The 24,838-nt window shown below is 48.3% G+C and overlaps 2 protein-coding genes across 2 annotated transcripts in view; both read left to right on the forward strand.

Annotated features, from left to right (window-relative positions):
• The window catches only part of TMEM242 (transmembrane protein 242), a 30,988-nt gene extending 19,310 nt beyond the window's left edge, over window positions 1-11,678 (forward strand). Inside the window, exon 4 of the mRNA XM_072767179.1 lies at window positions 9,439-11,678. Coding sequence (XP_072623280.1) covers window positions 9,439-9,537 — 99 coding nt within the window. The 3' untranslated portion in view covers window positions 9,538-11,678. The remainder of the gene's footprint in view (window positions 1-9,438) is intronic.
• Window positions 1,183-6,841, forward strand: LOC112935118 (L-lactate dehydrogenase A-like 6A). The gene has a single exon (XM_072767171.1). It carries the CDS (start codon window positions 1,520-1,522, stop codon window positions 2,645-2,647), a length of 1,128 nt encoding a protein of 375 aa, XP_072623272.1. The 5' UTR covers window positions 1,183-1,519; the 3' UTR covers window positions 2,648-6,841.
• Window positions 11,679-24,838: the final 13,160 nt, after the last annotated feature.

Below are 24,838 nucleotides of genomic sequence, written 5' to 3' on the forward strand. Positions count from 1 at the left end.
CCACTGTTGTGTGTCATGGAGCTTGTGACCCCACACTCTCTAAAAGGGGTGTCTGGACCCTCCTGGAGTGCAAACAGGAGCCCCACTAACTGCCACATTTTCCACCCCTCAACAACTCCTTTGCTTATTGTTGCTCTCTTCCTAGTCTGCATTTCAGTGGCAGAAAGGAGAATAGTTTTCTAAGTCCTAAATATGAAATACTCATTTTGTCAAGATTCAGTGTTCTGAACCGAAATCTTTTTGTTTGTTTTTCTGCCTCGGTGGGGGCTGTGAGTGCCAAGAGCCCTTTTTGGGAAGAGCATATTGCTCTGTGAAAAGGAAAGGAGAACTCTGAGGAATGATTACACAGTCCGAATTCTATTTATAAGTGGGGAGAAAGTGCCATTGTTTTTGCTTGGACTTCTGTAGTTCACTGGGTTTCTATTTCATCAGATGTAAAGCTGCTATCCCCTTAGTAACTTCCAAGGATGTTCATAGGACTGACCAGAGAAATGCAGAGGAAGGAAGATAAACTGATGCCCTGTTGTACTAATATTTGTTTTTACTGTTTTTTAATCAGATTTGTGCGTTGGTCAAAATTTGCCATTTAAGGTAGTTCTTCATTTTAACAGAAGTCTGTCTCCCCACCTCTACTCAAGAAGTCCTTTTTAATCCGGACTATGGATCACAGGCTTTCCTTTGGCCTGAGAGAGCAGTGAGGGAGTCTCGTGATGAGCGTTCAGTAGGGTGAGCTCACGGTCGGCCTCTTCCCCGTCGCCGGCAGCCTGGACTTCCCCAGTTCTGGCTCATGGTGGTGACTGGTGTACACGCCGCGGAACCTTTCCAAAGAGAGCCCTCAATGACATACAGCATACAACAGGAACCCCACTTGTACAGATGCAGAGAAACGGAGGGGGTGGCCATCCGGAGCCGGGGCATACGTACCTTATTTTCCCCGGCAGGGAAACAGTTCAGAAAATTTAACTCTATTTTTATGTGTATTTGTTGGGATTATTTTTACTTGGCTTCTGTAGCAGAAATAGAAAATTAGTAATCCCGGGGATCTGGGTTGGCCCATTATACATGTTAAAAATTGCAGAGAATTCCTGTTTATAAAACTTTACCTTCAGAATTCATTTGCTAGAGGAGCCCTCTTCCCACCCCAGTCGGGGTGGACGCGGCTAGGACTTCCCTGCAGGCCCTGGAGGGGCCCTGCAACCGCCTTGCGCAGCTGCAGTAGTAGCCTGCGGGAGGTGGGGCCTTCCGCTGGCCACGAGCTCGCGCAGCCGCAGTAGTAGACTTGGGGGGCGACTTGCGCCGCACCGTGAGCTTGTGCCGCCGCCGCTGACTGCGGGGTCCTCCCTGAGCCACGGGCTCGCGCAGCCGCAGTAGTGGACGGCGGGAGGTGGGCTCGCGCGCAGCCGCAGCAGGGGGTTAGTTGGTGTCTAACCGCCCTCACGGGCCGCCCGCCGCCCTCGCGCCTCGAAGCTGGCCCGCCTCTTCCCTCCTTTCTCTTCCTCCGCCTCTCCTGTGAGTGGCCATGAGCTGGGTTGGGAGAGCCCTGCGGGGCAGCCGGAGAGCGGGCGCCGCGAGAGTGAACCGCCTGCGCCCCCAGCGGCCGGCCGGCCTCTCCCCCGCGGGCGCCTGGGCCGTGGTCCCCGCGGCCAAGATGGCAACAGTCCGGGGCGAGCTTCTCCAGAATTTCACTTCCGAGGAGGTCGTTCATCACAACAAGGTCTCGATTATAGGAACCGGATCGGTTGGCATGGCCTGTGCTATCAGCATCCTGTTAAGGGGCTTGACGGATGAACTTGCCCTTGTGGATGTTAACGAAGACAAACTGAAGGCCGAGATGATGGATCTTCAGCATGGCAGCCCTTTTGTGAAAATGCCGACTATTGTGTCCAGCAAAGATTACCTTGTCACTGCCAACTCCAGCCTCGTGGTCATCACCGCAGGCGCACGCCAGGAAAAAGGGGAAACACGCCTTAATTTAGTCCAGCGAAATGTGGCCATCTTTAAATTAATTATCTCCAGTATTGTCCAGTATAGCCCTCACTGCAAGCTGATTGTTGTTTCCAATCCGGTGGATGTATTAACTTACGTGGCCTGGAAGTTGAGTGAATTTCCCCAGAACCATATTATTGGAAGTGGTTGCAATCTGGACACTGCCCGCTTTCGTTTCTTGATTGGGCAGAAGCTTGGTATCCACTCTGACAGTTGTCACGGATGGGTCCTTGGAGAGCATGGAGACACCAGTGTTCCTGTGTGGAGTGGAGTGAACATCGCTGGTGTCCCTCTGAAGGATCTGAACTCAGATATAGGAACTGAAAAAGATCCTGAGCAGTGGAAAAATGTCCACAAAGATGTGATTGCTAGTGCCTATGAGATTATCAAAATGAAAGGTTATACTTCTTGGGCCATTGGCCTATCTGTAGCTGATTTAACAGAAAGTATTTTGAAGAATCTTAGAAGAGTGCATCCAGTTTCTACCATAATTAAGGGTCTCTATGAAATAAACGAAGAAGTATTCCTCAGTGTTCCATGTGTCTTGGGAGAGAATGGTATTGCGGACCTCATAAAGATAAAGCTGACCCCTGAAGAACAGGCTCGTCTGAAGAAGAGTGCAAAAACACTTTGGGAAATTCAGAAGGAGCTCAACCTATAAAGTTGTTTGAAACTACCTTTCTGAAGTTATTGATGAGATAGTAGTTGTAGGGTTGTATATGTCAAATGTTTTTTATAAACGTTATGTTTTAGAATTTAAAAACAGGGAAGGAAGTAGAGTTACTGGTATTTAGTGCCCCCCCCCCCCAGCTTTTTTATTTAACATCCAGATGTCAGGATAATTTTTTTCCCCACAATTCCTAAGTGATTGCATCAAAGGAGTTGTTTTTGTATCACTGATGTACCAGTACTTGCTGTGTGTGTGTGTGTGTGGTTGCTATTTGGTCCAAAAGATTATAGGATATAGGAGTTTATTGTGTTACAGAAATAATTTTCATCAAGTATATATGTTCTTTCATTCTGGCAGGTTTATGCCTACTATGTTCACTTATATGTGTATTTAAGACCTAACTTTCTCTACAATGTAAAAATAAATGTAAATGCAGAAGTATTTTCTGTAATGTAGCCATCAGCTGTCTTCATTCACCTATGACAGTCTATCAGCTGTAACACCTTAAGAAAGGTATTATAAAATGGGAGCCAAGAGTAGGTCCTGTTTGTCAGGGACAGAGGGGCACATGCACACACATGTTCATGTATGGGTGCCAGTGAAGCAGGATCATTAAGTTAAAATATAAAAATAGGAGTGAGCTGGTTGGTAGCACTTATAAAGTATCAATGCAGTAAAATATAAAGCTTTTAGAAAGAGTCCTGACAGTCCAGAGGTGGCAAGTGTTACTCATATTTATTTGGCAGGGAAAGGAAACATTCCTAAACTTTGCAGTTACAAAGACAGAGCCTGACTAAAATTATTTTACAACTGTGTCTGATAACCTGACCAGTTAGCACATTAAATCAGGTAGCGTGTTACTGATTGTTCTTGTGAGGCCTGGTCATAAGATGCTGCAGGGTCATCCCTATTGCTCACTTTACTTCACACAGAAAGCTTTTGCTTTAGAATGTTGCCCTGTTGCTAAGCACTGTCATAAAAAAAATTGGTTATTTTAATAAGTACTCCAGGGATGATATTTCTCAGAAAATTATACATTTTTTTTATTCCTATGTCAATTGACTTTATACTATAGATTCTAGACTTTATACATGTGATACAGTGCAGGTTTAGGAGAAAGTAAAGGTAGCTTGTCTGATCTTTACCTAAATGATGTACTAATAACTTAGAAAATGAGATTTTTTTTAAAGATTTGTTTATTTATTTTAGAGAAAGCATGACCAGGAGGGGCAGAGGGAGAGAGAATCTCAAACAGAATGTGCTGAGCACAGAGCCTGACATAGGGCTCAGTCTCAGGACCCTGAAATCATGACCTGAACCGAAACCAAGAGACGGTTGCTCACTCAGCTGCACCACCCAGGTGCCCTGAGAAAAACTCAAATTCATGTTAGCTTTCCTAATATAGTTGAATATTAAATAACATGGTATGTTCAAACATATCTCAGGACCCATGTGGATATCAGCAGGGCTAATCAAAATTGAAAAGTACTAGCATCTCTTCTCTAAATAAAGCCAGCCCTGCTTAGTTGGTTTTATCAGGTAGACACAGAACAGCAATCCACCCCAAAAAAGGACCTTTTACCATAGTGATCAGAGCTCCCATACTATTTTATTGGAAACATCTAGAAATGTTCTGATTACCCAGGAAGTATTGTCATATAATGGGACTAATTGATGTGCTGAGTTCTCTGAAAGTGGGAAGAATGGTGGTTTGATTGTTCCAGCTGATTCTAAGAGCTATTTAAGCTTAATTGCACAGAGTTCCTCTTCCCCTTTGTCCAGCCCTTGAGTTTTTATTCAGCCAAGTTTAATGTAGTTTTGAAAGGGATCAGAGCATGCCCTAGGTCTGTTTTGTAATTCTCTTCACTATGTCAGTCAGGCTAGGCTGGGTTATATATACTACAGTGAGAAATGATCTCCAGATGTGTGGCTTAACATAAAGGTTTATTTCTCTTGTAAAATTCACTGTGGGTTTACTTTAGTTTCTAGGGGAGCTGTCCTACACAAGGTGGCTTCATACCTCAGATTGCTTTGCTCTTGAGGCATCACAATAGTAACACAGGTTTCCATTATTTCCATGGAAAAGTAAGAGTGGCCTGGAAACACCTGCAATTAAATGTTTCACCCTGGAAGTGATAACACATTTCTTTTGGCAGAACTAGTCTTGTGGTTACATAACTTGAAGAGGGTGGAGAAGTATATATCTAGAAGTACATATAACCTTCCTATATCTTGAAGTACATATAACCCCTAAATCTAGAAGTACATGACTTCTGGCTATCTGGTTATTCTAAATAAAATGGTAGCCATTGTAAGAGTATATATGCATTTGAAATCCTTTTAAGCAAAAGCTGGTATGTGATTAGAGATTACAGAGGTACCAGATCTTTCCAGGTCACAGAACCAGAGTGGCTATGGTGAAAAAGCCCTGGACATCATTCAGTCAGTTGTGCTTAGCACGTCACCATGGCTGGGTTAACCTTTCTCGTATATAAAGTGGTGGTTCTCATTTCTGCCACATAGAATTGTAAAGACTAAATAATAGCCTAATGCTTGGTACAGTGCCTGGCACATAAGTAATCTCACATGGCAGACATTATTATTCCTGTTCAAGCAACAGTTACAGTCTTATTCTATTTTATGGAGAAGCTGAATCTCCAAGTTCTTCAAAATTACTCTTGGCACCATGATTATTGACATATCCAAAGGCTTTCTCATCACTTGGTTCTATAATAAAGCTTTCATCGTTCTACCTCCAGCACTGAAGTCCTGCAAGAGGCAATTGAAGCTAAATGAGCTTCAATGGCAAAGAAATTTTACAACTTGAACTTTTAATTCCAATAACTGCTTTTTTTTTTTTTAAGAATAGTTGCTGTAAGGGTTTTCTCAAATTAATTGGGTAGATATCCTGAGCTTTTAAGGAGTTTTTCAGCACACCATATATTAGACCAAGAGTCTTCATGTTGTTTTTTTCCTGCCAAGACATGCAGCAGTATCCCATATTTCACTTCTGGCATCCTGGCTCTACGGCCCTTCAAAGGGCTGTTGCGGTGTGAATGAGAGCAACATTATTAGAGACATAATCTTGAATCTGTTCTAATATCTAAAAGGTCGATCATACCCAGTCTTCAGAATGTCCATATTAGTGACAAATTACTTGTAATACATTTCCCATTTGTCATGACATATTTGAGAACTGCCGTAGAAAGTAGTACTTTGTAATAATATTACAGCCTATCACTGTTGAACACAAACACTGGGACTTAAGGATGAGGTTCTTGAGCAGTGGGTTCATTGCCTAGGCGGTGCCACTCCTGTCTTGATCTTTGTAGAGAACAGCCCCTGGAGCTGTGCAGTACACAGTGGCCCTGCTTAAAAGGGTAACCCTGTGACCCATAACCAGTGTCAAATTCTCCCTGGTCAGAGGAAAAAGGGAAAGGGGGAACCACAGGGAAGAGATTCCAGTGTTTGAAAAGGTGCTGCAGAGTAAAACTGAGTTGTTGGCTGGAGACCAGTTCGCAACATACCCTGTCCTCACCAAACTTTTGGGATATAGGATAGGGACTGGTTTATGGCAATAGCTGACCTTGTTATGGTGGAATCGTGGAATCCAGTACATATGTTTTATAATCAAATTTGCTTAAATTAACTCAACCCCTAAATCTTTTCAAGCACATTTTTAAGCAGGAGAATGTTCTGTTGGCCTGTTACAGAATATCACTGGTAAGACCAACACCTCTGAACTGCACATCAGAAACTGATAAGAGGTAAAAAACAAAAACAAAAAACCCTAAAGTTCTTTTTTTCCTATCCATATAACAAAAATAGTACAAACTTAAAAACCTTCTGTGGAACCCCATTGTTTAAAGCAACATGAGGCCCCATTTATATCTTAAATGTGGACTCTGGGTTTCCCTTTCCACAGCTATAAAATTAAAGAAGAGGCCTATAAATGGTGTTCTTTATCCACTTGCCTCCCTTCCTTTTTTTTTTTTTTTTAATTAATTTTTATTGGTGTTCAATTTACCAACATACAGAAAAACACCCAGTGCTCATCCCGTCAAGTGTCCACCTCAGTGCCCGTCACCCATTCCCCTCCAACACCCGCCCTCCTCCCCTTCCACCACCCCTAGTTCGTTTCCCCGAGTTAGGAGTCTTTATGTTCTGTCTCCCTTCCTGATATTTCCCAACATTTCTTTTCCCTTCCTTTATATTCCCTTTCACTATTATTCATATTCCCCAAATGAATGAGAACATACACTGTTTGTCCTTCTCCGATTGACTTATTTCACTCAGCATAATACCCTCCAGTTCCATCCACGTTGAAGCAAATGGTGGGTATTTGTCGTTTCTAATTGCTGAGTAATATTCCATTGTATACATAAACCACATCTTCTTTATCCATTCATCTTTTGATGGACACCGTTGCCTCCCTTCCTTTACCAGTCTTTGAAGTCTGCCTATTCCTAATTGGCTCTTTCTCAGACATAATTCCTTCCAGTGGCTCAGTAACTCATACATGACTCTGGGAACAAATGATACAATACTTGGGAAATGAAAGTAAAGAAAAAAAAATCCAAGAGGAGGAAATGGGAACACAGCCCCCCCCCCATTGCTGAAGTAGAGCAGCCGCCCTTTACTTCTACCCAGATATCATCTGAGCTTCCCAGCTTCTCCCTTCTCAACAACTACTGAGCAGGTGTAATGGTGAATGATTCTCTTCATGTCCTCGCTCTCTGACACACCATTTGAAACCATCATTAGGTTTAGTTGTAAAACATTCAGCCAATAAAGGTGAAGGCAAAGAACTAGGCAGCACATGGCAGACCCTGCCCAGAGAGGTCTTTGAGAAAGTCTGTGCAAAAGATTCCTCAACAAGGCCATGTTGGTATTTTGGGCAAAGCAGTTCTTTTTGTGGTCATTTTCAATATTTTGAATCTGCCCCCCCCCCCCCCCATGCAAATAGTAGTTCACTGTGACTATGACAACCAAAGTGTCATGACATGATTTGAGAACTGCTGTTTGGAACAACAATTCCAATCCCTTCCCAGTACTGCCTGTAGTTGACAGCCTCTCATGAAGGATTTGTCACAATACAAGCTAGAGAGTTGTATGGAAGACAGGACTAGGGAGAGACAGACTTCCTGTGGACATGTGTGTCTTGAGTGCAGGCATCTGGGACCCAAACGTTGGGATGGTTGGCATGGACCTCCTACAGACTACATATAACGTGTAGTCTTCTGTATCTCCCAATGTCAAAATACTTAAGCCAAAATGACATTAAACTATACAGTAATGCTTCCCCCCCCCCCCAAAGATTTATTTATTTATTCATGATAGACAGAGAGACAGAGGGAAAAGCAGGCTCCACACCAGGAGCCCGACACGGGACTCGATCCCAGGACTCCAGGATCGTGCCCTGGGCCAAAGGCAGGTGCCAAACCGCTGAGCCACCCAGGGATCCCCTACAGTAATGCTTTTAACAAACATATATATCTTTGTTTGTATATATATATACAAATCCCAAATATATATATCTTTGTAACACAACACTGATGATGCTATAATGACAATAGCTAATATATATTGAGTCCTACCATGTGTCAGGTGCTATGCTTTCATCCTCATAGCCCTACAAGCAGGTAATCTCCATTCTACACACGTGGAAACTACCACTTACAGAGAGTAAGCAGTTTTCCCAAGTGGAGTTAGGATTTGAACAGAGAAGTCTATCTGATACCAGAGTCTGTGCTGCTAATACCAGTGCTACAGTGCCTGGAGCAGATACCTAGGAACTTACAAGTCACGAGCAAGACAAAGTTGCTGAATTAGAAACAAGATAAGTAATCTACTTCAAAATGAAGTGAAATTTAAAAAATTAGCCAACTCTCAAAATAACCAAGAAACAACTTGGTGTTGTCAGTGAGTCCAAGGTGCTTCACAAATCTGATTGAGATCTGTATCCTTGAGAAATACAGTTAGGTTATAGTTGATGAGAATGTTGTAACGCTGAGCTATGGTGCTGACGGGATACCTTCATAACAGGACCAGATAGGTTAAAATAATGAATCAAAAAGTGTGTAGCTAATACTATCCAATGTAAAGATTATCCAGCTCCCATAAATTAGTATTCCCTGCTCTTAGGATAGTGTGCCCTGGAGGTGAAGCCAGGTGTTCCAGGTTGACATTGCATATAAAGATCTTCCAACCCCCTGCTCTGACTCTCAGGCTCCAAATCTACCTCTGCTGGCAAAACCTCTATGCAGATTCTTCAACACAGTCTAGTATATGAGAACATTCTAGTCATCTGCCATCCACTGATTCACTCTTTATTAACCTACTAACTTTCTCCTCTCTACTTCTTCCTTTTGGCTCCAAAATTCTTCTTTGGATGGCCTTGGAATATTTAGCATAAACAGAACTCCCCCCACCCCACCCCCAAAAACTTAAGAACTCCCATTCTCAGCTGCCTCTTTATATATGAAAGCCAGCAATACATAGCATTTTTTCTGGTAGGAAATAAATATCATGGCAGGTTGACAATTTAAATGATGTTGCCTTCTAGATTCAGAGTGGCATTTTATGTTATTTAAAGCCCAATAGATTAATACTTGGAAGAAGAAAAGAGGTTTATCTCATTTCCTTTCCAGGTAGCTGGAACACAGTCTTTACCTTTTATTGTACCCACAAGCAACAAAGTATCATTTGGGCAGCAGGGTCTGTCTCTAATTGCTTTGGCTCTTTTCTCTTTTAATTTTAATAACTGATTTTTTTTCTTTTAGATGAAAGACTTTCGAAGTAAAATGCAGTCAATATTTCCAGCAATTCCCAAGAATTCTGAATCGTCTCTGGAGTGGGAGGAAGCATTGAAATCCAAGTGAGATGAGCACGATGGGGAAAGGCTAAAACAACTGTTAAGGAAAAGGGGACTTTGGAGATGCCACAGAAGCAAGATGCCACCTGATTTCTCATCAGGAACATGTGCATTGTTGCCTGAACCCATAGATGGATGGTGTTCAGTGTCCACATAGGAGGCTGACAGTTTAAAATTGACATGGGTGTATGTGTATATTAAGGTATTCCCAAAATTAGGAATATTGTTTGAAAGTAATTACATGGATATAACCTCTCTGTGGAGAAGATCCCCAGGGAAATACTTCTGTTTATAACAGCTAAAACCAAGTTTTGTACCTGAAAAAATTTTATAATAACATTTGATGGAAAATCTTTATAGACAGATTCCTAACAGCACTAGTACCTCATTGTGTCTAATTAAATGAGTTTCAATAGCCTTTCTTGTTAGTATGTGATTACCAGGACTTGGAAGGCTTACTCTTATCAGGCCGACCCCAAAGTGACAGGTTAACAGGGAAACTCTGTACATCAGGCAAGTGGGTATGGCTCTGTTGTCCTGAACACAGCCCTGGATTTGCACTTGCTCCTTAGTTAGTTGATGAGCTCACTGCAAGGCCCTACACATTCTTACACATAGAGAAGAAGCCAGCAACAGATTACGATAACTTGAAAAGGTAGTCATGCTAAAATAGTAATGATATTGTGGATATAAAACATACTTTTTTGAAAAGTTTGTTCTGTGTCCCTAAACATTGACTAATAGTTTGTAGTTATATCTCACTTGTTAATGTAAAAATAATCCAGTTATCACCCATTTTAGCAAATATTTTTAACTAGAAAGTTACTTGAGTATTGAGTCTCAGTATTTTTTTTTTTTAAAGATTTACTTATTTATTCATGAGAGACAGAGAGAGAGAGAGAGAGGCAGAGAAGCAGGCTCCTCACAGGGAGCCCGATGTGGGACTTGATCTCAAATCCCAGGATCAGGCCCTGAGCCGAAGGCAGATGATCACCCACTAAGCCACCCAGGCTTCCTGAGTCTCAATATTATTAAGTAGTTAGTACTGCCTCCCTGATGAATTCTTTCATACATGCCCAACCCTTTCCTGTCCTCCATGGTCTCTTAGAGAAAACAGAGATTAATGTCTACATGCAATTATTTTTACTGGAAATGAACATTTTTTTAAAGAAAGTACTTTAATATGTCCGTATATCCAGAAAAATATGGTTGGATATCAGTAATGCAACTTTTTTAATAATTACATAGGTTCTAATTAGCAATCAGGTTTAATAAAGTACATTTGAAATTTTTCTGTTATAATGAAACCTTTTAGTTCTAAGGGAAATTTTTAAGTGAAATGTCAAGTGCATAATGTAACATTTTTCTCTGGACCAGTTACCCTGTTAAAGCTGCTGTATTGTTAATTAATTAAACAGGTGTAAGCAGCATCTGGGATTCATATATAACCTGTTAAAAATCCAGGACTAAAAGGAAAGAAGTGTGGAATTTATCAGGGCATATGGAGCTGCAAAAACTCCTCACCCAGCTTTCATTTTTAGCTAAATCTCTGCTAAGAAAAGATTTTTAGCCTCCAAATGAGATGAAGGAAGGAAAGGCAAGAGCCAAACTGAACTGGTTGTGCCCATATTACTGGCCTGAGGCTAGGAGTATGGTTTCCAGAGGGCCTGGCATGTGGGAGGCCTGAGGAATGCATGTTTAGACACATACCTCTCTGGAATGCCTCACGTTTACAGACACTTCTCATATACATACATGTCTGTTGTCCTCAAGGGAGGCAAGGCCAGCCCCCGTAAGAATGATTGTGAATCACCCTCAGAGGGAAGGTTGACGGGGACAGTCGCCCTAGGATACACCAGGCATAGGCTCCAGTTGCATTTTAAAAGCAGAAATGAAGTAACAAAAGATGAAAGTTTAAAGGAAAACAAGCAATATGACTGAAGTGGTATTTTTCTACAGTCAGAACTCAGATATCAGAAGATTTAGTCATTTGTCTATTCCTTTTATACCAGAGGCATATTGTTAAATTGGTTAATGGAAAGGAAAAATGTTTAACAGATAATGTTATTCTTTATGTGAAGTACCATCTGTGTATTGAGTTCTGAATGTTCCTGGATATGGAAGAGAGGAAATGTTATGGAATTTCAAGTTTGCCTTCTTTGCTGTCTTTATCTTGGGTAGAGTATGACAAACATAATCACATTTATCTCCTGGAGCATAAAGAGTTTTAATCACCCTATTAACCAGGATGACATTTTTCACAGACTTAAAAAGGAATGGAACAGACATTATCTCCCCATAAGCAATCCATTTCATGGAGGCTGAGCACTAGAAATTTTTTAAAGGATGAATAACGCAAGCCATTTCCATTTCATGCGTAAGCCAACATTAAGGCGGCTTTCCATAAGAATGTTGCTTACACTGGTTGAGTGTAAGAATCTTAGCTCCAAAAGAGCTATTAGAGAAAGTAATATAGAGAAAATGCAGTGGGCAGGGAGGGGCGACTCCCGAGGCCTCGGGATTCATTCATGAAAGGGAAAAAAAAAATCCACATGTATTCTGGTAAGTTATTACTGCCCCGTAAAAACATATCCATGGGCTGCTGTTATTTTCAGAGTCAAGAAAATGATTTCTAAACAACCACAGAATGAAAAATAGGGCACAGGAAGTGCCTCACATAATGCCGAGCTGTCCATCTCTACGAGAAGCAGGGATTCTTTTTTTTTTTTTTTTTTTTTTTTTAAGATTTTATTTGACAGCTCAAGCACAGGCAAGAGGAGCGGGAAACAGAGAAGCAGGCTCCCTGCTGAGCAGAGAGCCCAATGTAGGGCTCGATCCCAGGACCCCAGGATCATGACTCAAGCCAAAAGTAGATACTTAATCTAGTAAGTCAGGCAGGGGCCCCAGAAACGGGGATTCTAATGATCCAGAGTTTGAGTGAGCTGCTCCTGGGCCCAGCAGCAGTGAGGCGTGACCACGGGTGACCCTAATTCTGTCGCCCTGACACAGGCCGATGTTGGAAAAAGCTTTCTTAGTGCTCAAAAGGTGGCACCTAATCACCTCATCTGTCATACATTCTGCTTCGTTTCATGGACAGTGTGGGACTCAACTTGCAAATTAATCATGCAACCTAAGGGGAAAATATAAGAAATTAAGAAGAAAAAAAAAAAAGCCCATGGGGACAAAAGTAATTAAAATCCACTGAATTTAGCTATTTCACTTGGGGCAAAATTTAATCTCTCCTAGGTTTGGTTCATGGAGAATGTTGTATATCGTCACCAATTTTCATGCATCTTCTTTAAAAATAAAGCAAATAGCTAAGTATATATTAAAACCAGCCAGGTAAAATATAAAATTATTTCTCCAAATAGTTAAATTTCTCATGAAAGGTAGTAAAATACAGATTTTCATAGTGTTTTATCATACTCAAGTGAGATGTTTTTCCTTTCTGCCAAGAGCCATTGAATAATATGTCAAGTATTGGGGTCCCTATATTGGTGTTATCAGGATTAATTATCAAAGGCTGTGCTTATACAAGAGGAAAGTAAGCATCTCTTGCAAGCAGTGACATTAATCTGTAATAATGAGTGATGCTGTTAGCAAATTTTGTCTGATGGTAGATAACTGTGTTTGGGAGAAAATTAGAGTCACCAAGAAACACATAGAGCCCAACTTTTCTGCCCAAGTAGTAGTGAAGTGATTCAGGACCTAATTTGTGTTTCTTGCATAAGCTTTGCCTCCGTATCATTTGGTGAGGCATGATCACTTAGTTACACACACACACACACACACACACACACACAACAGTAGTGAACAGGGGCAAGAGATCGTGTGAATGTTCTCAATGACAGAACAGTAAAGTCCATTCTTGAAGGAGTCTCAAGCTCAGTGAGGCAAACTGCGGCAGCTTGGCACATTTATACAGCACCTACGACTGCTCATCTGAAAAGGCTCCAGTGTTCATCATGCTGCCCCTGTCTGATGCCTTGGGCTCAGTGTGGGAGTCCAGGCCTGCAGCCTGACAGATGACACTCCACCAGACACATCTAGGTGACTGCCTGGAGCTCGAGGCTCCTGACTACAGACTTGGGTCTCCAGCCAGCCTGGGCCGCTGTCTGAAAAGAACACAAGTGGCCACAGTTACTTAGAGGTCCTTCAGTTAGGGTAGAGGTTTCAGAGCGAAGAAAATTCTAAGACAATCTCACGCAAAGCGAAAATAAGACCGTTTGTCAAAAAATACGAATGATAGGAAACCCTTTGCTTGAAAGCTTGATTGTGGGCCAGCCCTGATGCTCTTCTCATAGATTTTTATTTCAGGTGTTTGTAGTAAAGTGTCTGTAGAAACAGCACATCATCAAGTCTACCAGCCCCTTGTTTAAGAGGAAGACTCTTTTTTTATGCAATACAGTGAGAAGGGAGCCTCAGCCCTAGCGATCAAGAATACATGGAGATGGGCGCCTGGATGGCTCAGTGGGTTAAGCGTCTGCCTTCAGCTCAGGTAATGATCTCAGGATCCTGGGATCGAGCCCCACGTCAGGCTCTCTGCTCAGCGGAGAGCCTGCTTCTCCCTCTGCCTCTGCCCCTCCCTCCTGTTGTGCTCTCTGTGTCAAATAAATAAAATCTTTAAAATAAAAAAAAAAGATACATGGAGGTACAGCCCCTGGACCTTGTTCAGGCTTATCCGGAGTTGGAGGCAAGATGGGGATCTCACTCAACAAATCCACTTGCATAGCAGGTTTTTCCCATGTCCTTCCAAATCTCTCTCACATACAAAGATGTTCCCATGGGAATTGTCCAAAGTTGACATCTCTGATGTGTGTACCAACATTTGGGGGTGGGATCCATATTCCTCACAGGAAAACATTTGTTTTAACTTCTCAGTATTCCGGGGACACCTGGGTGGCTCAGTGGTTGAGTGTCTGCCTTCAGCTCAGGTCATGTTCCCAGGGTCCTGGGATCGAGTCCCGCATCGGGTTCCCCAGAGGGAGCCTGCTATTCCCTCTGCCTATGTCTCTGCTTCTCTTTCTGTCTCTTTCATGAATAAATAAAAGCATAATGTTTTAGTATTCCAAGTATCACCAAGGGAGCAGGAAGTATAGGACTAGGTTACAAACAGATCCCGTGATGCCTTAGAGAAGCACCTGCCTCCCCGACAGGGAAGCAAGCACTCATCCTTGCATAGTCTTTTCAGGTTCAGGACTAAGTGCATAATTATGCCCTTAGTAATTATGGGAAGGGAAGGAGGTAAAGGAGGAAGGATATGGGTAGGGAAGAGGAAGGGTGGGGAGGAGGGAGGGATGTTCTCACTGGGAAGAGGGTCCCTGCATCCAAGACCACACATCTGGCTCCTGGTGACCCTCCCCTTTTTGCCCATGCTGTCTACATTGACCTCAGCCACCAAATCTCAAAGAAATAAAAATCACATCAGAATGATGAAAGATTAGTGGGACGCCTGGATGGCTCAGTGGTTGAGTGTCTGCCTTTGGCTCAGGTCGTGATCCTGGGGTGCTGGGATCGAGTCCCACATTGGGCTCCCTGCAGGGAGCCTACTTCTCTGTCTCTGCCTCTCTGTGTCTCATGAATAAACAAAATCTTTTTAAAAATGATGAAAAAGTAGTATCTGTGACGGGTCCCGGGCCTTGCAGGGATTTCTAACACCCTGTCTTACAACCAGCTAATCCAAAAATTAAAAATGAAAAGCAAGATCCTAATGCATTTAGCTCCTCTGACATGCGGCGCAGGAAGAAACAGATGACATGAAGAGCCACAGAGCAAGTAGTCCTCAGGATGACCCCGTGTCTGCCCGCATAGAAGGTCGCTGTGTAGAACCTGGTCGGGCTCCCAGAAGTACAATAGTGGAACATTCTCTGAAAACAAAAGATCTAAAAAAAAAAGAAAAAGGAAAAGTCCCTGGCACTTCTCACTTCATTGTAGAAACTTGACTCTCTAGCAACAGCATCTACAGCCAAGGTTCCTCCCTCACCTCCGGGCGTGGGGAGCTCCCTTCTGTAGCCAGAGACTGAGCTGAAGCCCCCCTCGGAGTACCCGGGGCAGGAAGGGCACCTGGTACCGGTGGGCTCAGTCACCTGGCCTGGATGGGTTCACTCAAGAAACGAGACAGAAGCCGCCCGCCACCCGCTTCCCCGGGAACCTACTGTGCCCGGACCGAAGTCTAAGAATTCCACCTTAATCTCCCCAGTTTGTGCCTGTGATGCCAGCATGAGCATTCCCTCGCACCGTCCCTCCGGCCACTAAATCATTCGGAGCCGAGTGCCATCACACATTAATTACCTCACATGACAAACTGTCGGGTCAGCTGGTTTGCTGGGGTCGTGCCTGCCAGGAGGCCGCCTAAGTTATTAGCAAAGTTCGGGCTGGCGGGTTAACACCGCCGCCCCAGTATCCGCGTGTGACCCTCACTCCGTGCCTGGGCTTTGCGGACTAAAATTAAAAACGGCTCCTCAAACCCACGACAGGCTGAGTCTGAACGGGCGCCGAGCCGTCCCGCCCCGGTGCAGTGACCTTGCTCTCCGTGGCCCCGAACCTCAGAATCCCCCCCTGGGAGCAGCGGCTCGCTGGCCCCCGAGCTAGGTCGCCCCACTCTGGCAGGTGCTCGGCCCGGCGGTGGTGAGCCTCGGGGCAGGCCGGAAAGCAGGTGCCCGGCCCAGGAGGAGGCATCCCCAGCCCGAGGCCCGTGATGGACTCCTCAGGCGGGTGGAGGGCCCGCGTGAGTTTGGTCTGCCCCGGAAACTATTCCCAAACCCCCTCGGGAACTTCAAGTGAACCCCTGCTAACCCCAAGGCACCTCCGGTTTGGAAGCACCATGGCTGGTCCCGAGCAGGGGCCCACACGCACCCCAGGTCGGCCTCCACTGCTCTCACTTTCCTTCTCTGTTTCGAAAGACGATGCCACACCCCCGTCTCGGCCTGTCTTCTGATGCACCCAGACCCTCACCCGACCCTCCACCTCCTTCTGTCGTCCAGGCTCCTCCACAAACACCTGGCACAACGAGACAGGAGAGTGGTCCTGTTCCTAAGCGCAGGAACGTGTACTCCAACCCGGGGAGGCTTTCCCAACACCTTGCCTGGCGGGAGGTCAAGGCCGGGGCTCACAGTCCTTGGGTTTTTGATGGCTTCTCATGTTTGTCAGGCGTTCGGCACCACCCACTTCGGAAACCTGTTTGCATCTTGTCCAGGGCTTATCCGGGTGGATCCTACCGCAGGACCAGCCCTCACTCTCTGAAATGAGACTCCAGTAAGAGCATATTGGCAGGTTAAATTAGCCTTAGCTGATTCTTTTTTTTTTTTCTTCTTCCAGAACAAGGGTCGGTTGATGGGTGAGTTACTAAGAGTCTCTTCAGTAGGGTGATAGGCCAATAAACATCTCCACAGCTAAAACTCCTTTATGACAAATGGCATGATAAACATTTAAAAAATTCTTCACCATCACAGAGTAGCCACGTAACCAGACTGTCCTCCCTGAAGGGGGTTTCCTGGAACCACTGGTGGGGTGAGGGCAGATCTGGGTCTCCTCACCTGGGCCCTCTCCCACCTGACCACCTCCTTCAACCTCCCAACCTTAACCCCAAGCCCAGCCCCTCTGCTGACACGTGGGATGACTTTGGGCAAATGACCCATGTAGGCCCAGTGTCTCCATCTCTAAAATGGGTGCAAGAAGAATTCCCACATCACCATGTTGTGGGAAGGGTTAAATGTACATAATGCTCACAAAGCAGCCAGTCCGTGAGCCCTCGAAGCCTGTGTTACAAGCATACTTATCTGATCCCAAATAGCACCCTGGGGGTCCTCCCGCAGCACACTCCTATTCACCCCATCCACAGGCTCCTCCCAATGCTTGGGCCTCCAGACCTTACCCTCAGATAGAGCGTGGGAGCCCTCTCCGGCCTGGGCTTCAGAGGCCACAGCTGCTGGTGAGCCCGACACCACCAGGAGAGTCCATGCTCCTCCCTGGCATGCCCCTGAGCACTCAGGGCTGCTGGGCTGCCATGGGAAGCAGGGAAAGACTTGGACTGGGGAAAGGAGGGCTTTGTGCACCTTCGTTACTCTGCCTAGACCCATGGTTCTCAAACCTCACCCAGAGCTCTTGTGAAAACCCAGGTCCTGGCCCCACAGGGAGCCTCCAATTCAGTGGTCTAGGTGGAGCCCAAGAATTGGCATTTCTGCCAAGTTCCCGGGGATGCTGACCTGCTGGTGCAGGCATCACGGTGAGAACCGGGGCCCCATTCTGTCTGTCTGTCCCAGGACCGTGCTAGGGAGAAGAGGCACCACAGGAAAGCATCTTTGCCCATCCTTCCCTTGCTCCCCCAAACCACCTTCTCAAGCTCCTGTGACAGCTACAGTTACTTCCAGCTTCCTGATTCTGCTTTCACCTGCCCGCAAGACACAAGAGAGGCTGTCACCCTCCGAGCCCTGACTCTGTACCTTCCTCTCCCTCTTCACCTTTGAATCTCTCTCCCCGGCAGGATCCTCACTCTCATATGGCCACCAGTGTGCAAGGAGCACCTCCACTCCCCCCCACCCCAGAATCCTCACAGGCAACGCCAACCCCCAGACACCCTCAGGGAGTCATCTGAAATGAGCAGTGAGCACTTGTAACTGGTCGGCTGGCCTCTGTCCCCAATTGTCTATGGTATAATAACCTCAAGGAGAAGGGACGGTGAGGATGGGAGTCTTTCCCCACAGACCTGGGCAGAGAGGATGACCAGGAGCTGGGTGCTGAGGGCAGGAGTGGCAGGTGTGCCGGCACCATGGGCCCTGGGCCGGGCCAATGTGTGCCAGGATGGTGAGGCCAGGAAGTGAGTCAGTTTACCCAAGGCCTAGGCTGGCAGATGAGAAGTTTGGGTTTTGGGAAGCCATGGGAAGTCCATGGGAAGTCCATGAGGAAGTCCATGGGAAGTCCATAAGGCTTAAGCCATGGAAAAGCCATGGGAAGTCCATGAGGTTTTCTGAGCTTGGCTAGGAAATTGGCACTTGCCCTTTCTTTCTTTCTTTCTTTCTTTCTTTCTTTCTTTCTCTCTCTCTCTCTCTCTCTCTCTTTCTCTCTTTCTTTCATTCACTTAAAGCACAATTATTAAGTGGCTGGTGGGTGCTGGGTGGGGACAAAACCATGCTTAGAGACCCTCCTTTAAGAGGCAGAGCAGAAGGCACGCTGACTGCTGATTGGGCTGGATGCCCCAGCGGGCAGCAGGAGGCGCCCATGAGTGGAGACTCCACTGAGCCTGGGGCTGGGGACACGCAGGGTGCAGGTGCAGGATTGCAGGGTAACAGCTCTCCTGGGCACTAACCTTCCTCTTTGTAAAAGAGGGAAGATGAGAGCACATGGCAGCGCTGTAACTGAGTGGGGCCCCGCGGCCTCCCTGGGGTGAGGTGTCTGAACTGCCAGGTGGCCAAGAGGGAGCACTGCTTCCCCGGGGGGGCCCAGAGAAGGTGGAGTCAGGTCCCGCAGACCTCTAGCCACTCAGCACGGGGTCTGGTCCCGGACTCTGGGGTCCCCCGGGGTGGGGGAGTTGGGGGAGACCCACTGAGGGAGGAACAGCCGCGGATCCAAATAACAAGGACACTGGCACTTGGGTGGCATCTACTGTGCGTGAAGAACTGTTCCGAAACCCCGCGTGGATCAGCTCATTTAATCCTCATAAACACTCTGGGAGATGGAGTGGTGTGGAACTGTTCCCAAGGTCACGGGCTGGGCCCCTAGCCAGGAGGAAGAACCTGCCCAAGGTCACACAGCTAACGGATGCCACAGCTAGGATTCCCCAGTGCATGTGGCGCGCAAAGCCCCCTCTCCACTGCCACGGCGGCCAACCCGGAGGGAAAGACGACTTCAGCTGCCAGGGAGTGCAGCTGCAGGCCGGCGACAGAGCTCTAGGAGGCACCGTGTCCCACGCCTTCAAAGACAGCCGTGACAGCAGAAATCAAGGTGAGCGAAATCCATTCAGTCTCCCTGCTTGCCAAATACAGCTTCGCAGCAGACTGGAAACCAGGGCCAAATACGGAATTCTCCGGCTCCCCCCGAGGTGCCAGGCCACAGTGAGGGAAGGGGAGCCACCCACCTGCCACCCAGCCTGGCCTCTTCTCTTCCTTCACCTGGCGCCACCCCTCAATGCAAGCGCCTTGCCTGCACACGCATGCAAACCCCCAGCCTTGGGTCCAGGTGCCCCTGGCGCCCCACGAGCCACCCTTGCCATGCCTCAGGCCCAGGCCATGAACGGCTGCAGGGCAGGCCTCTCAGAGAAGATGGGCCGGGCTGGGCTGGTTGCTCCTCGCAGCCCCCGTGGCCCACCCGGAGCCCAGGCCCTCTTGCAGCAGGTGCACCATGTTTGCTTGTCCCTGCCCCTCTAGGCCTCGGGCTGTGAGACCCTCCTAGCAACTTCCTCTCAGGCCCCTGGACTTGTCCCCAAGTGAACATGGTACCAGAGATGCGCCGATGTCCCTCGGAGCGCTAATGCACCACTTGCGACTTTCCCCACTCAGATAGCGAAGCTGGCACAAGGCTTCATGTTTCCATCCTTGCGTTAGCTACCAGAAAGCTCGGCACTAAGCCGAATCCTGAGTCATGGCAATTTTCTCACCTTCTTCGCTTCTTCCTCTTTCCGCATGACTTTTCGATTTCCTATTCCTGCTTTGGCCACCTTGTTGTATACACACGTCTTTTATCGGGTGCTGCCTCAAATCCTTTTTAGAAGCTGACAGGGTATAAATTATAAATAAAAATAAATACTGCTGAAATCTTCCCATTGTAGCTTTCTTATTTCCGGAGTTATCTGAAATCCTGACGTGGCGTTTGTGATAAATTCAACATAAAACATTTTATGCACCGACGTGCTTTCAAAATTCCTGTTTCTGCAGAAGATCCTGGGTTGCTGTAAACCTGGGCTCACAGCTGGAAACTTTTCAAGGGAAAGCAGTTTATCGACACTGTTACCTCGAGCAGTGGCCGTTTGCAACACCTCACCTAAATCTTAAGTACTGTTTAAAATTTGGGGATTATTCTTAACTATCTGGGAACAGCTGAAGTGGGAAGCGGGGAAGTATCCCATCACATCACTTCTGGTTGGAGAAGCATGGTCTTGGGGACTTTATGCTTTAGCAGAGAGATTCAGATGTCATTCCCTTTCTTTCTGTCGCCCTGAGAGCGACCAAAGGAAGGAGGTACGTCCTGGCTGAGAGCAGGGGGCAGGTGTGCAGAGGTAAAGTAAGGCCGCTATTAACTCTAGAGGGAGTTCTGGTTCTGAGGGGAGAGCCCTGAGCTACCCACGGTCAAGACAAAGGCACATTCTGACCTAAAGCTGGGGAGAGGCAGAAAGGGGCAGGTGGGCCTTTGTTACATGCTCTAGTTTTTGAAATCTTAGCCTGTGAGATTAGATCCTTTAATGTTTAATGCTATCAGTACTGTGCAGTTTTAACAGAAAGGAATGATGGAATGGGATGGGATGGGGTGGGATGGGATGGGATGGAATGGCGTAGCACAGCATAGAATAAAATAACATGGAATAGGAAGTTGTTGAAAAGTAGTAAGGGGGCGCCTGGATGGCTCAGTGGTTGAGCATCTGCCTTCGGCTCAGGTCATGATCCCGGGCAGGGTCATGATCCCGGGCAGGATCAAGCCCTGCATCGGTCTCCCCGTAGGGAGCCTGCTTCTCCCTCTGCCTATGGTCTCCGCCTTTCTCTGTGTGTCTCTCATGAATAAATAAAATCTTTTTTAAAATATAGTAAGTGTGCATGTGTGCAGGAGAGCTTGGCACTTACAGATGGATCTTTCATGAGCTTTGTTCTGACCTTCTCCTTCCAACTCCTGTCCACACAGTTTGGCCCTGCTCAAACCCTCTGCAGCTGGGGTCTCTCTCCCCATTCCTGTCCCCTCTTGACACCTTGATATTGATGCGTGACCCTCTTCCTCACTCACAGGCTGGTTCTTCCAGCAGTGATCCTGATTATTCACCCTAGTGGTATCTTCTGCTTCTGTCCATGGCCTCCTGGCCCTGGGTCCTCCTCCCCTGGAGCTCACCTAGGCTCTTCGAGAAAGATGGCACGTTCTTCATCTTCTGGGCCACGTGAGCAAAGCATTTGCCAAGTCCTAATTGGCAGTCAAATTTTGAGAGAAGAGTCTTAAAAAGAGTCTACAAAACCAAATTTATGAAGTGCTGGCAAAAGCCACAACTCCAGGAAGGTTGGCTCTGTGGCATTCTTCTCAATGTAGAAAAGTGTCATCAAACTATCTACCTCAGTTACCACTGAGTGCTGAGGTTTGGGTGATTTGTAGAACCTTCTTTTAAAAAAAAAAAAGATTTTATTTATTCAAGAGAGACACAGAGAGAGGCAGAGACACAGGCAGAGGGAGAAGCGGGCTCCGCGCAGGGAGCCCCATGTGGGACTCGATCCTGGGGCCCCCGAGACCTCAGGGCGGCTGTGGCCCTGCCAACACGGATGCTTGGACTCCTGGCCCCCAAACCAGTCTCCCGGAGGAGGCGCGTTCCGGTGTGTGAGCTGCCCCGGGAGAAGCTGCCGCGCCCGGTTCGGTCCCCACCCGCCCGCGCACCCAGAGCCCGCCGTGCCGGTCACCTTGTCCCCGAAGCCAGCCCTGCTGCCGGCGGGGGCCTGCCGGGCCGCCTCCCCGCGAGCCAGCCCCTGGGCCAGCAGCGCCCCGCTGTCCTCGGCCCGCGGGCACCCCTGGACGCGGAGGCCGCCCTGCTGGACCCTCGCTCCTCGCCTCGGGCGCACTTCGCACCCGCACCCGCCCCGAGGCCACAGTCCCCGCGGACCCGCCGACGCCGCCCTGCGCGCGTCCCCCGGCAGAGGGCGGCCGAGCCCGGGCCCGGCGGCGGCGGGGGCGGGGCGGGGCGGGGCGGGGGGAGGGAGGGGGAGGGGCGCAGGCTCCCCCGGCCACCGCCCTGCGCCCCGAGCCCCGCCCCTCCAGGCCCCGCGTCCCAGGGGCGCGCTCCCAGCCGCGTGGCCTCGCGTGTGCCCCCACGCCCGCGGGCCGTGTCCGCCGCCTGCGCTCCCCCAGCCCGTGCCCCCATCCCCTCCAGCCCCCCATCCCCTCCAGGCCCCCTGCCCCCCGTTCCCCTCTGGCCCCCTTTCCCCCTGCCCCTCCAGCCCCCTGCCCCCCATTCCCCTCCAGCCCCCCTTTCCCCTGCCCCTCCAGCCCCCTGTCCCCATTCCCCTCCAGCCCCCTGTCCCCATTCCCCTCCAGCCCCCAGCCCCTCCAGCCCCCCCTTTCCCTTGCCCCTCCAGCCCCCCTGCCCCCCATTCCCCTCCAGTCCCTCCAGCCCCCCCTTTCCCCTACCCCTCCAGCCCCCCATTCCCCTGCCCCTCCAGCCCCCTGCCCCCCCTTCCCCTCTGGCCCCCTTTCCCCCTGCCCCTCCAGCCTCCTGCCCCCATTCCCCTCCAGCCCCCCTTTCCCCTGCCCCTCCAGCCCCCCATAGCAGGGGCAGCACCTCGAGCTGCCTCTGCCCTTGTGGGGTCCGGGGCGCAGGGGGCACGCTTACCTCTCGTACCACCTCTGTGTCCCAAGCAGGGTTTCCTGCAGTTTAGGTTTTCCCGTGTTTTCCTGTGCCTTTTCCCAATTGCTTGCCTTTCAGTGATTTTTACATCCTACCAGGAATTACCATGTTCAAGGGAGAAAAGTGACAGACAAGTGAATGGGAGAAAAAAGCCACCTGAGATCGCAGCTTCTGTCCCTGCACTTACTAAGGACTAAGGACTTGGTGGATCTACAGCCGCATTTGCCCTCCGTGTGTGTGTGTGTGTGTGTGTGTGTGTGTGTTGGGGTGGGGGGGGTCCTAGAGAGATACACACCAGTTTTCCAAAATAGGAATCACATCCTCTCACTGAGATCTGTCACCTGCTTTTTTTTTTTTTTAAAGATTTATTTGTTTGTTTGTTTATGAGAGAGAGCACATGCCTTCGAACGCATGGTAGGGGTGGGGGGAGCCGAGGGAGAGGTGCCCCCCCCCCCCCGCCCCACAGGTGAGGGCACTGAGCCGCTCAGGCTCCAGGCAGCTGCCCTGTGGCCACAGGCATGGGGTTGGGAGGTGGGGGTAGGTGGGGGGTGGAACGAGGCCCATCAGGGTTCTCTCACCCTGGGCAAGACCAGGCCACTTGGCTGCCCATTAGAATCATCTGGGGCATCTGAAAATGGAGATGCCCGGGTCAGCCCTCAGAGAGCTGATTGAATTGGTCTGGGGTGCTTTCCGGGCCCGAGATTTTTGAAGGCTTCCTTGGAGCACCCAGGTGGAGGGAAGCCTCTCAAGCAGACCCCGTTGACCCACCGCCTCACCTGGGCTAATGCAGATGTGAAGTGATGTCCAGGAAGGTCTGGATCAAGACATTTTGAGGTCTTTGGATATCTTCTTAGTAAGAGCCCCTATTCTGTGTGTCAGAACCATTAGGATTGGCTTCAAATGAGGCTTCTTCCCATCTGAATACTGAGATCCCCAAACCTAGTCTATTTTGAGACCCATATTTTCTGGCTGCTTCCTGGATGTTTGGAGGGTTGGGCCGTGGGGTGAGGGGCTACCCCAAACACCCTGGATGGGCATGGACCATGGGACGGGGCACGGGCCTGGGAGCCACACCCCGGGGTTTAGGGGCTCGAGGCACCCTATGTGCCAGGGACACCCGCCCCGTTAGCAGAAGGTCTGCAGTGGAAAGCACTCTGCTGAACAGCGTGCACAGGGGTGCCCAGTGCTGAGGGGGCGGGATGCCTGGGGCAGGGCAGGGGCTTCGATGCCGCAGCCCTCCCGCATCTCCCCTTCCATTCCTTTGGAAAGAAAAACAAGTGTCAGTCTGGAACAAAGGAACACACATTTACATACAACTTTCAGGGTCTGTTCTTTTGCATTTTTGCCCTTTAGTCAGAAGAGCACTTTAAACCAGAGGGTGCAATGGAGCCCATGCCATCTTAGTCCTGGCAGCACCCGGGGCGGCTCCTAGCCCAGGCTGCTAGGGGCCTAAGGGCGGCCACTGACTCAGTTGTTCACCTGTCCCCCCACCCCCACCCCTGGGGCACTGGTTGTGCCCTGAACCCAGGTGGTGGCTGCACCAACATACTGGAGCGTGGCCAACCGGGTCTGTGCCCTAGATGCTCAGACCTCCTGGCCTCTTCCTCAGGCAGGCATCCCTCCCTCCGTAGCCTCACCGCACCCCTGGACCCCACCCCACCGCCCCTGCCCACCTCCCCCCTACCCCACCCCCCACCCCTGCTCCCCATCAGCCAGGCCAGTTTGGTCTCTACATTCCAGCTGTTCTTGAATTGTGCCAACCCCCTCCTAGGGCAGCTTACGCTTC

This window comes from Vulpes vulpes, chromosome 1, assembly GCF_048418805.1.
Source record: "Vulpes vulpes isolate BD-2025 chromosome 1, VulVul3, whole genome shotgun sequence".
In the NCBI taxonomy this organism is placed as follows: domain Eukaryota; kingdom Metazoa; phylum Chordata; class Mammalia; order Carnivora; family Canidae; genus Vulpes; species Vulpes vulpes.

Coding starts and splice junctions, on each gene's coding strand:
- LOC112935118 (XM_072767171.1), top strand. CDS start 1,520: ATGAGCTGGGTTGGGAGAGCCCTGCGGGGCAGCCGGAGAGCGGGCGCC.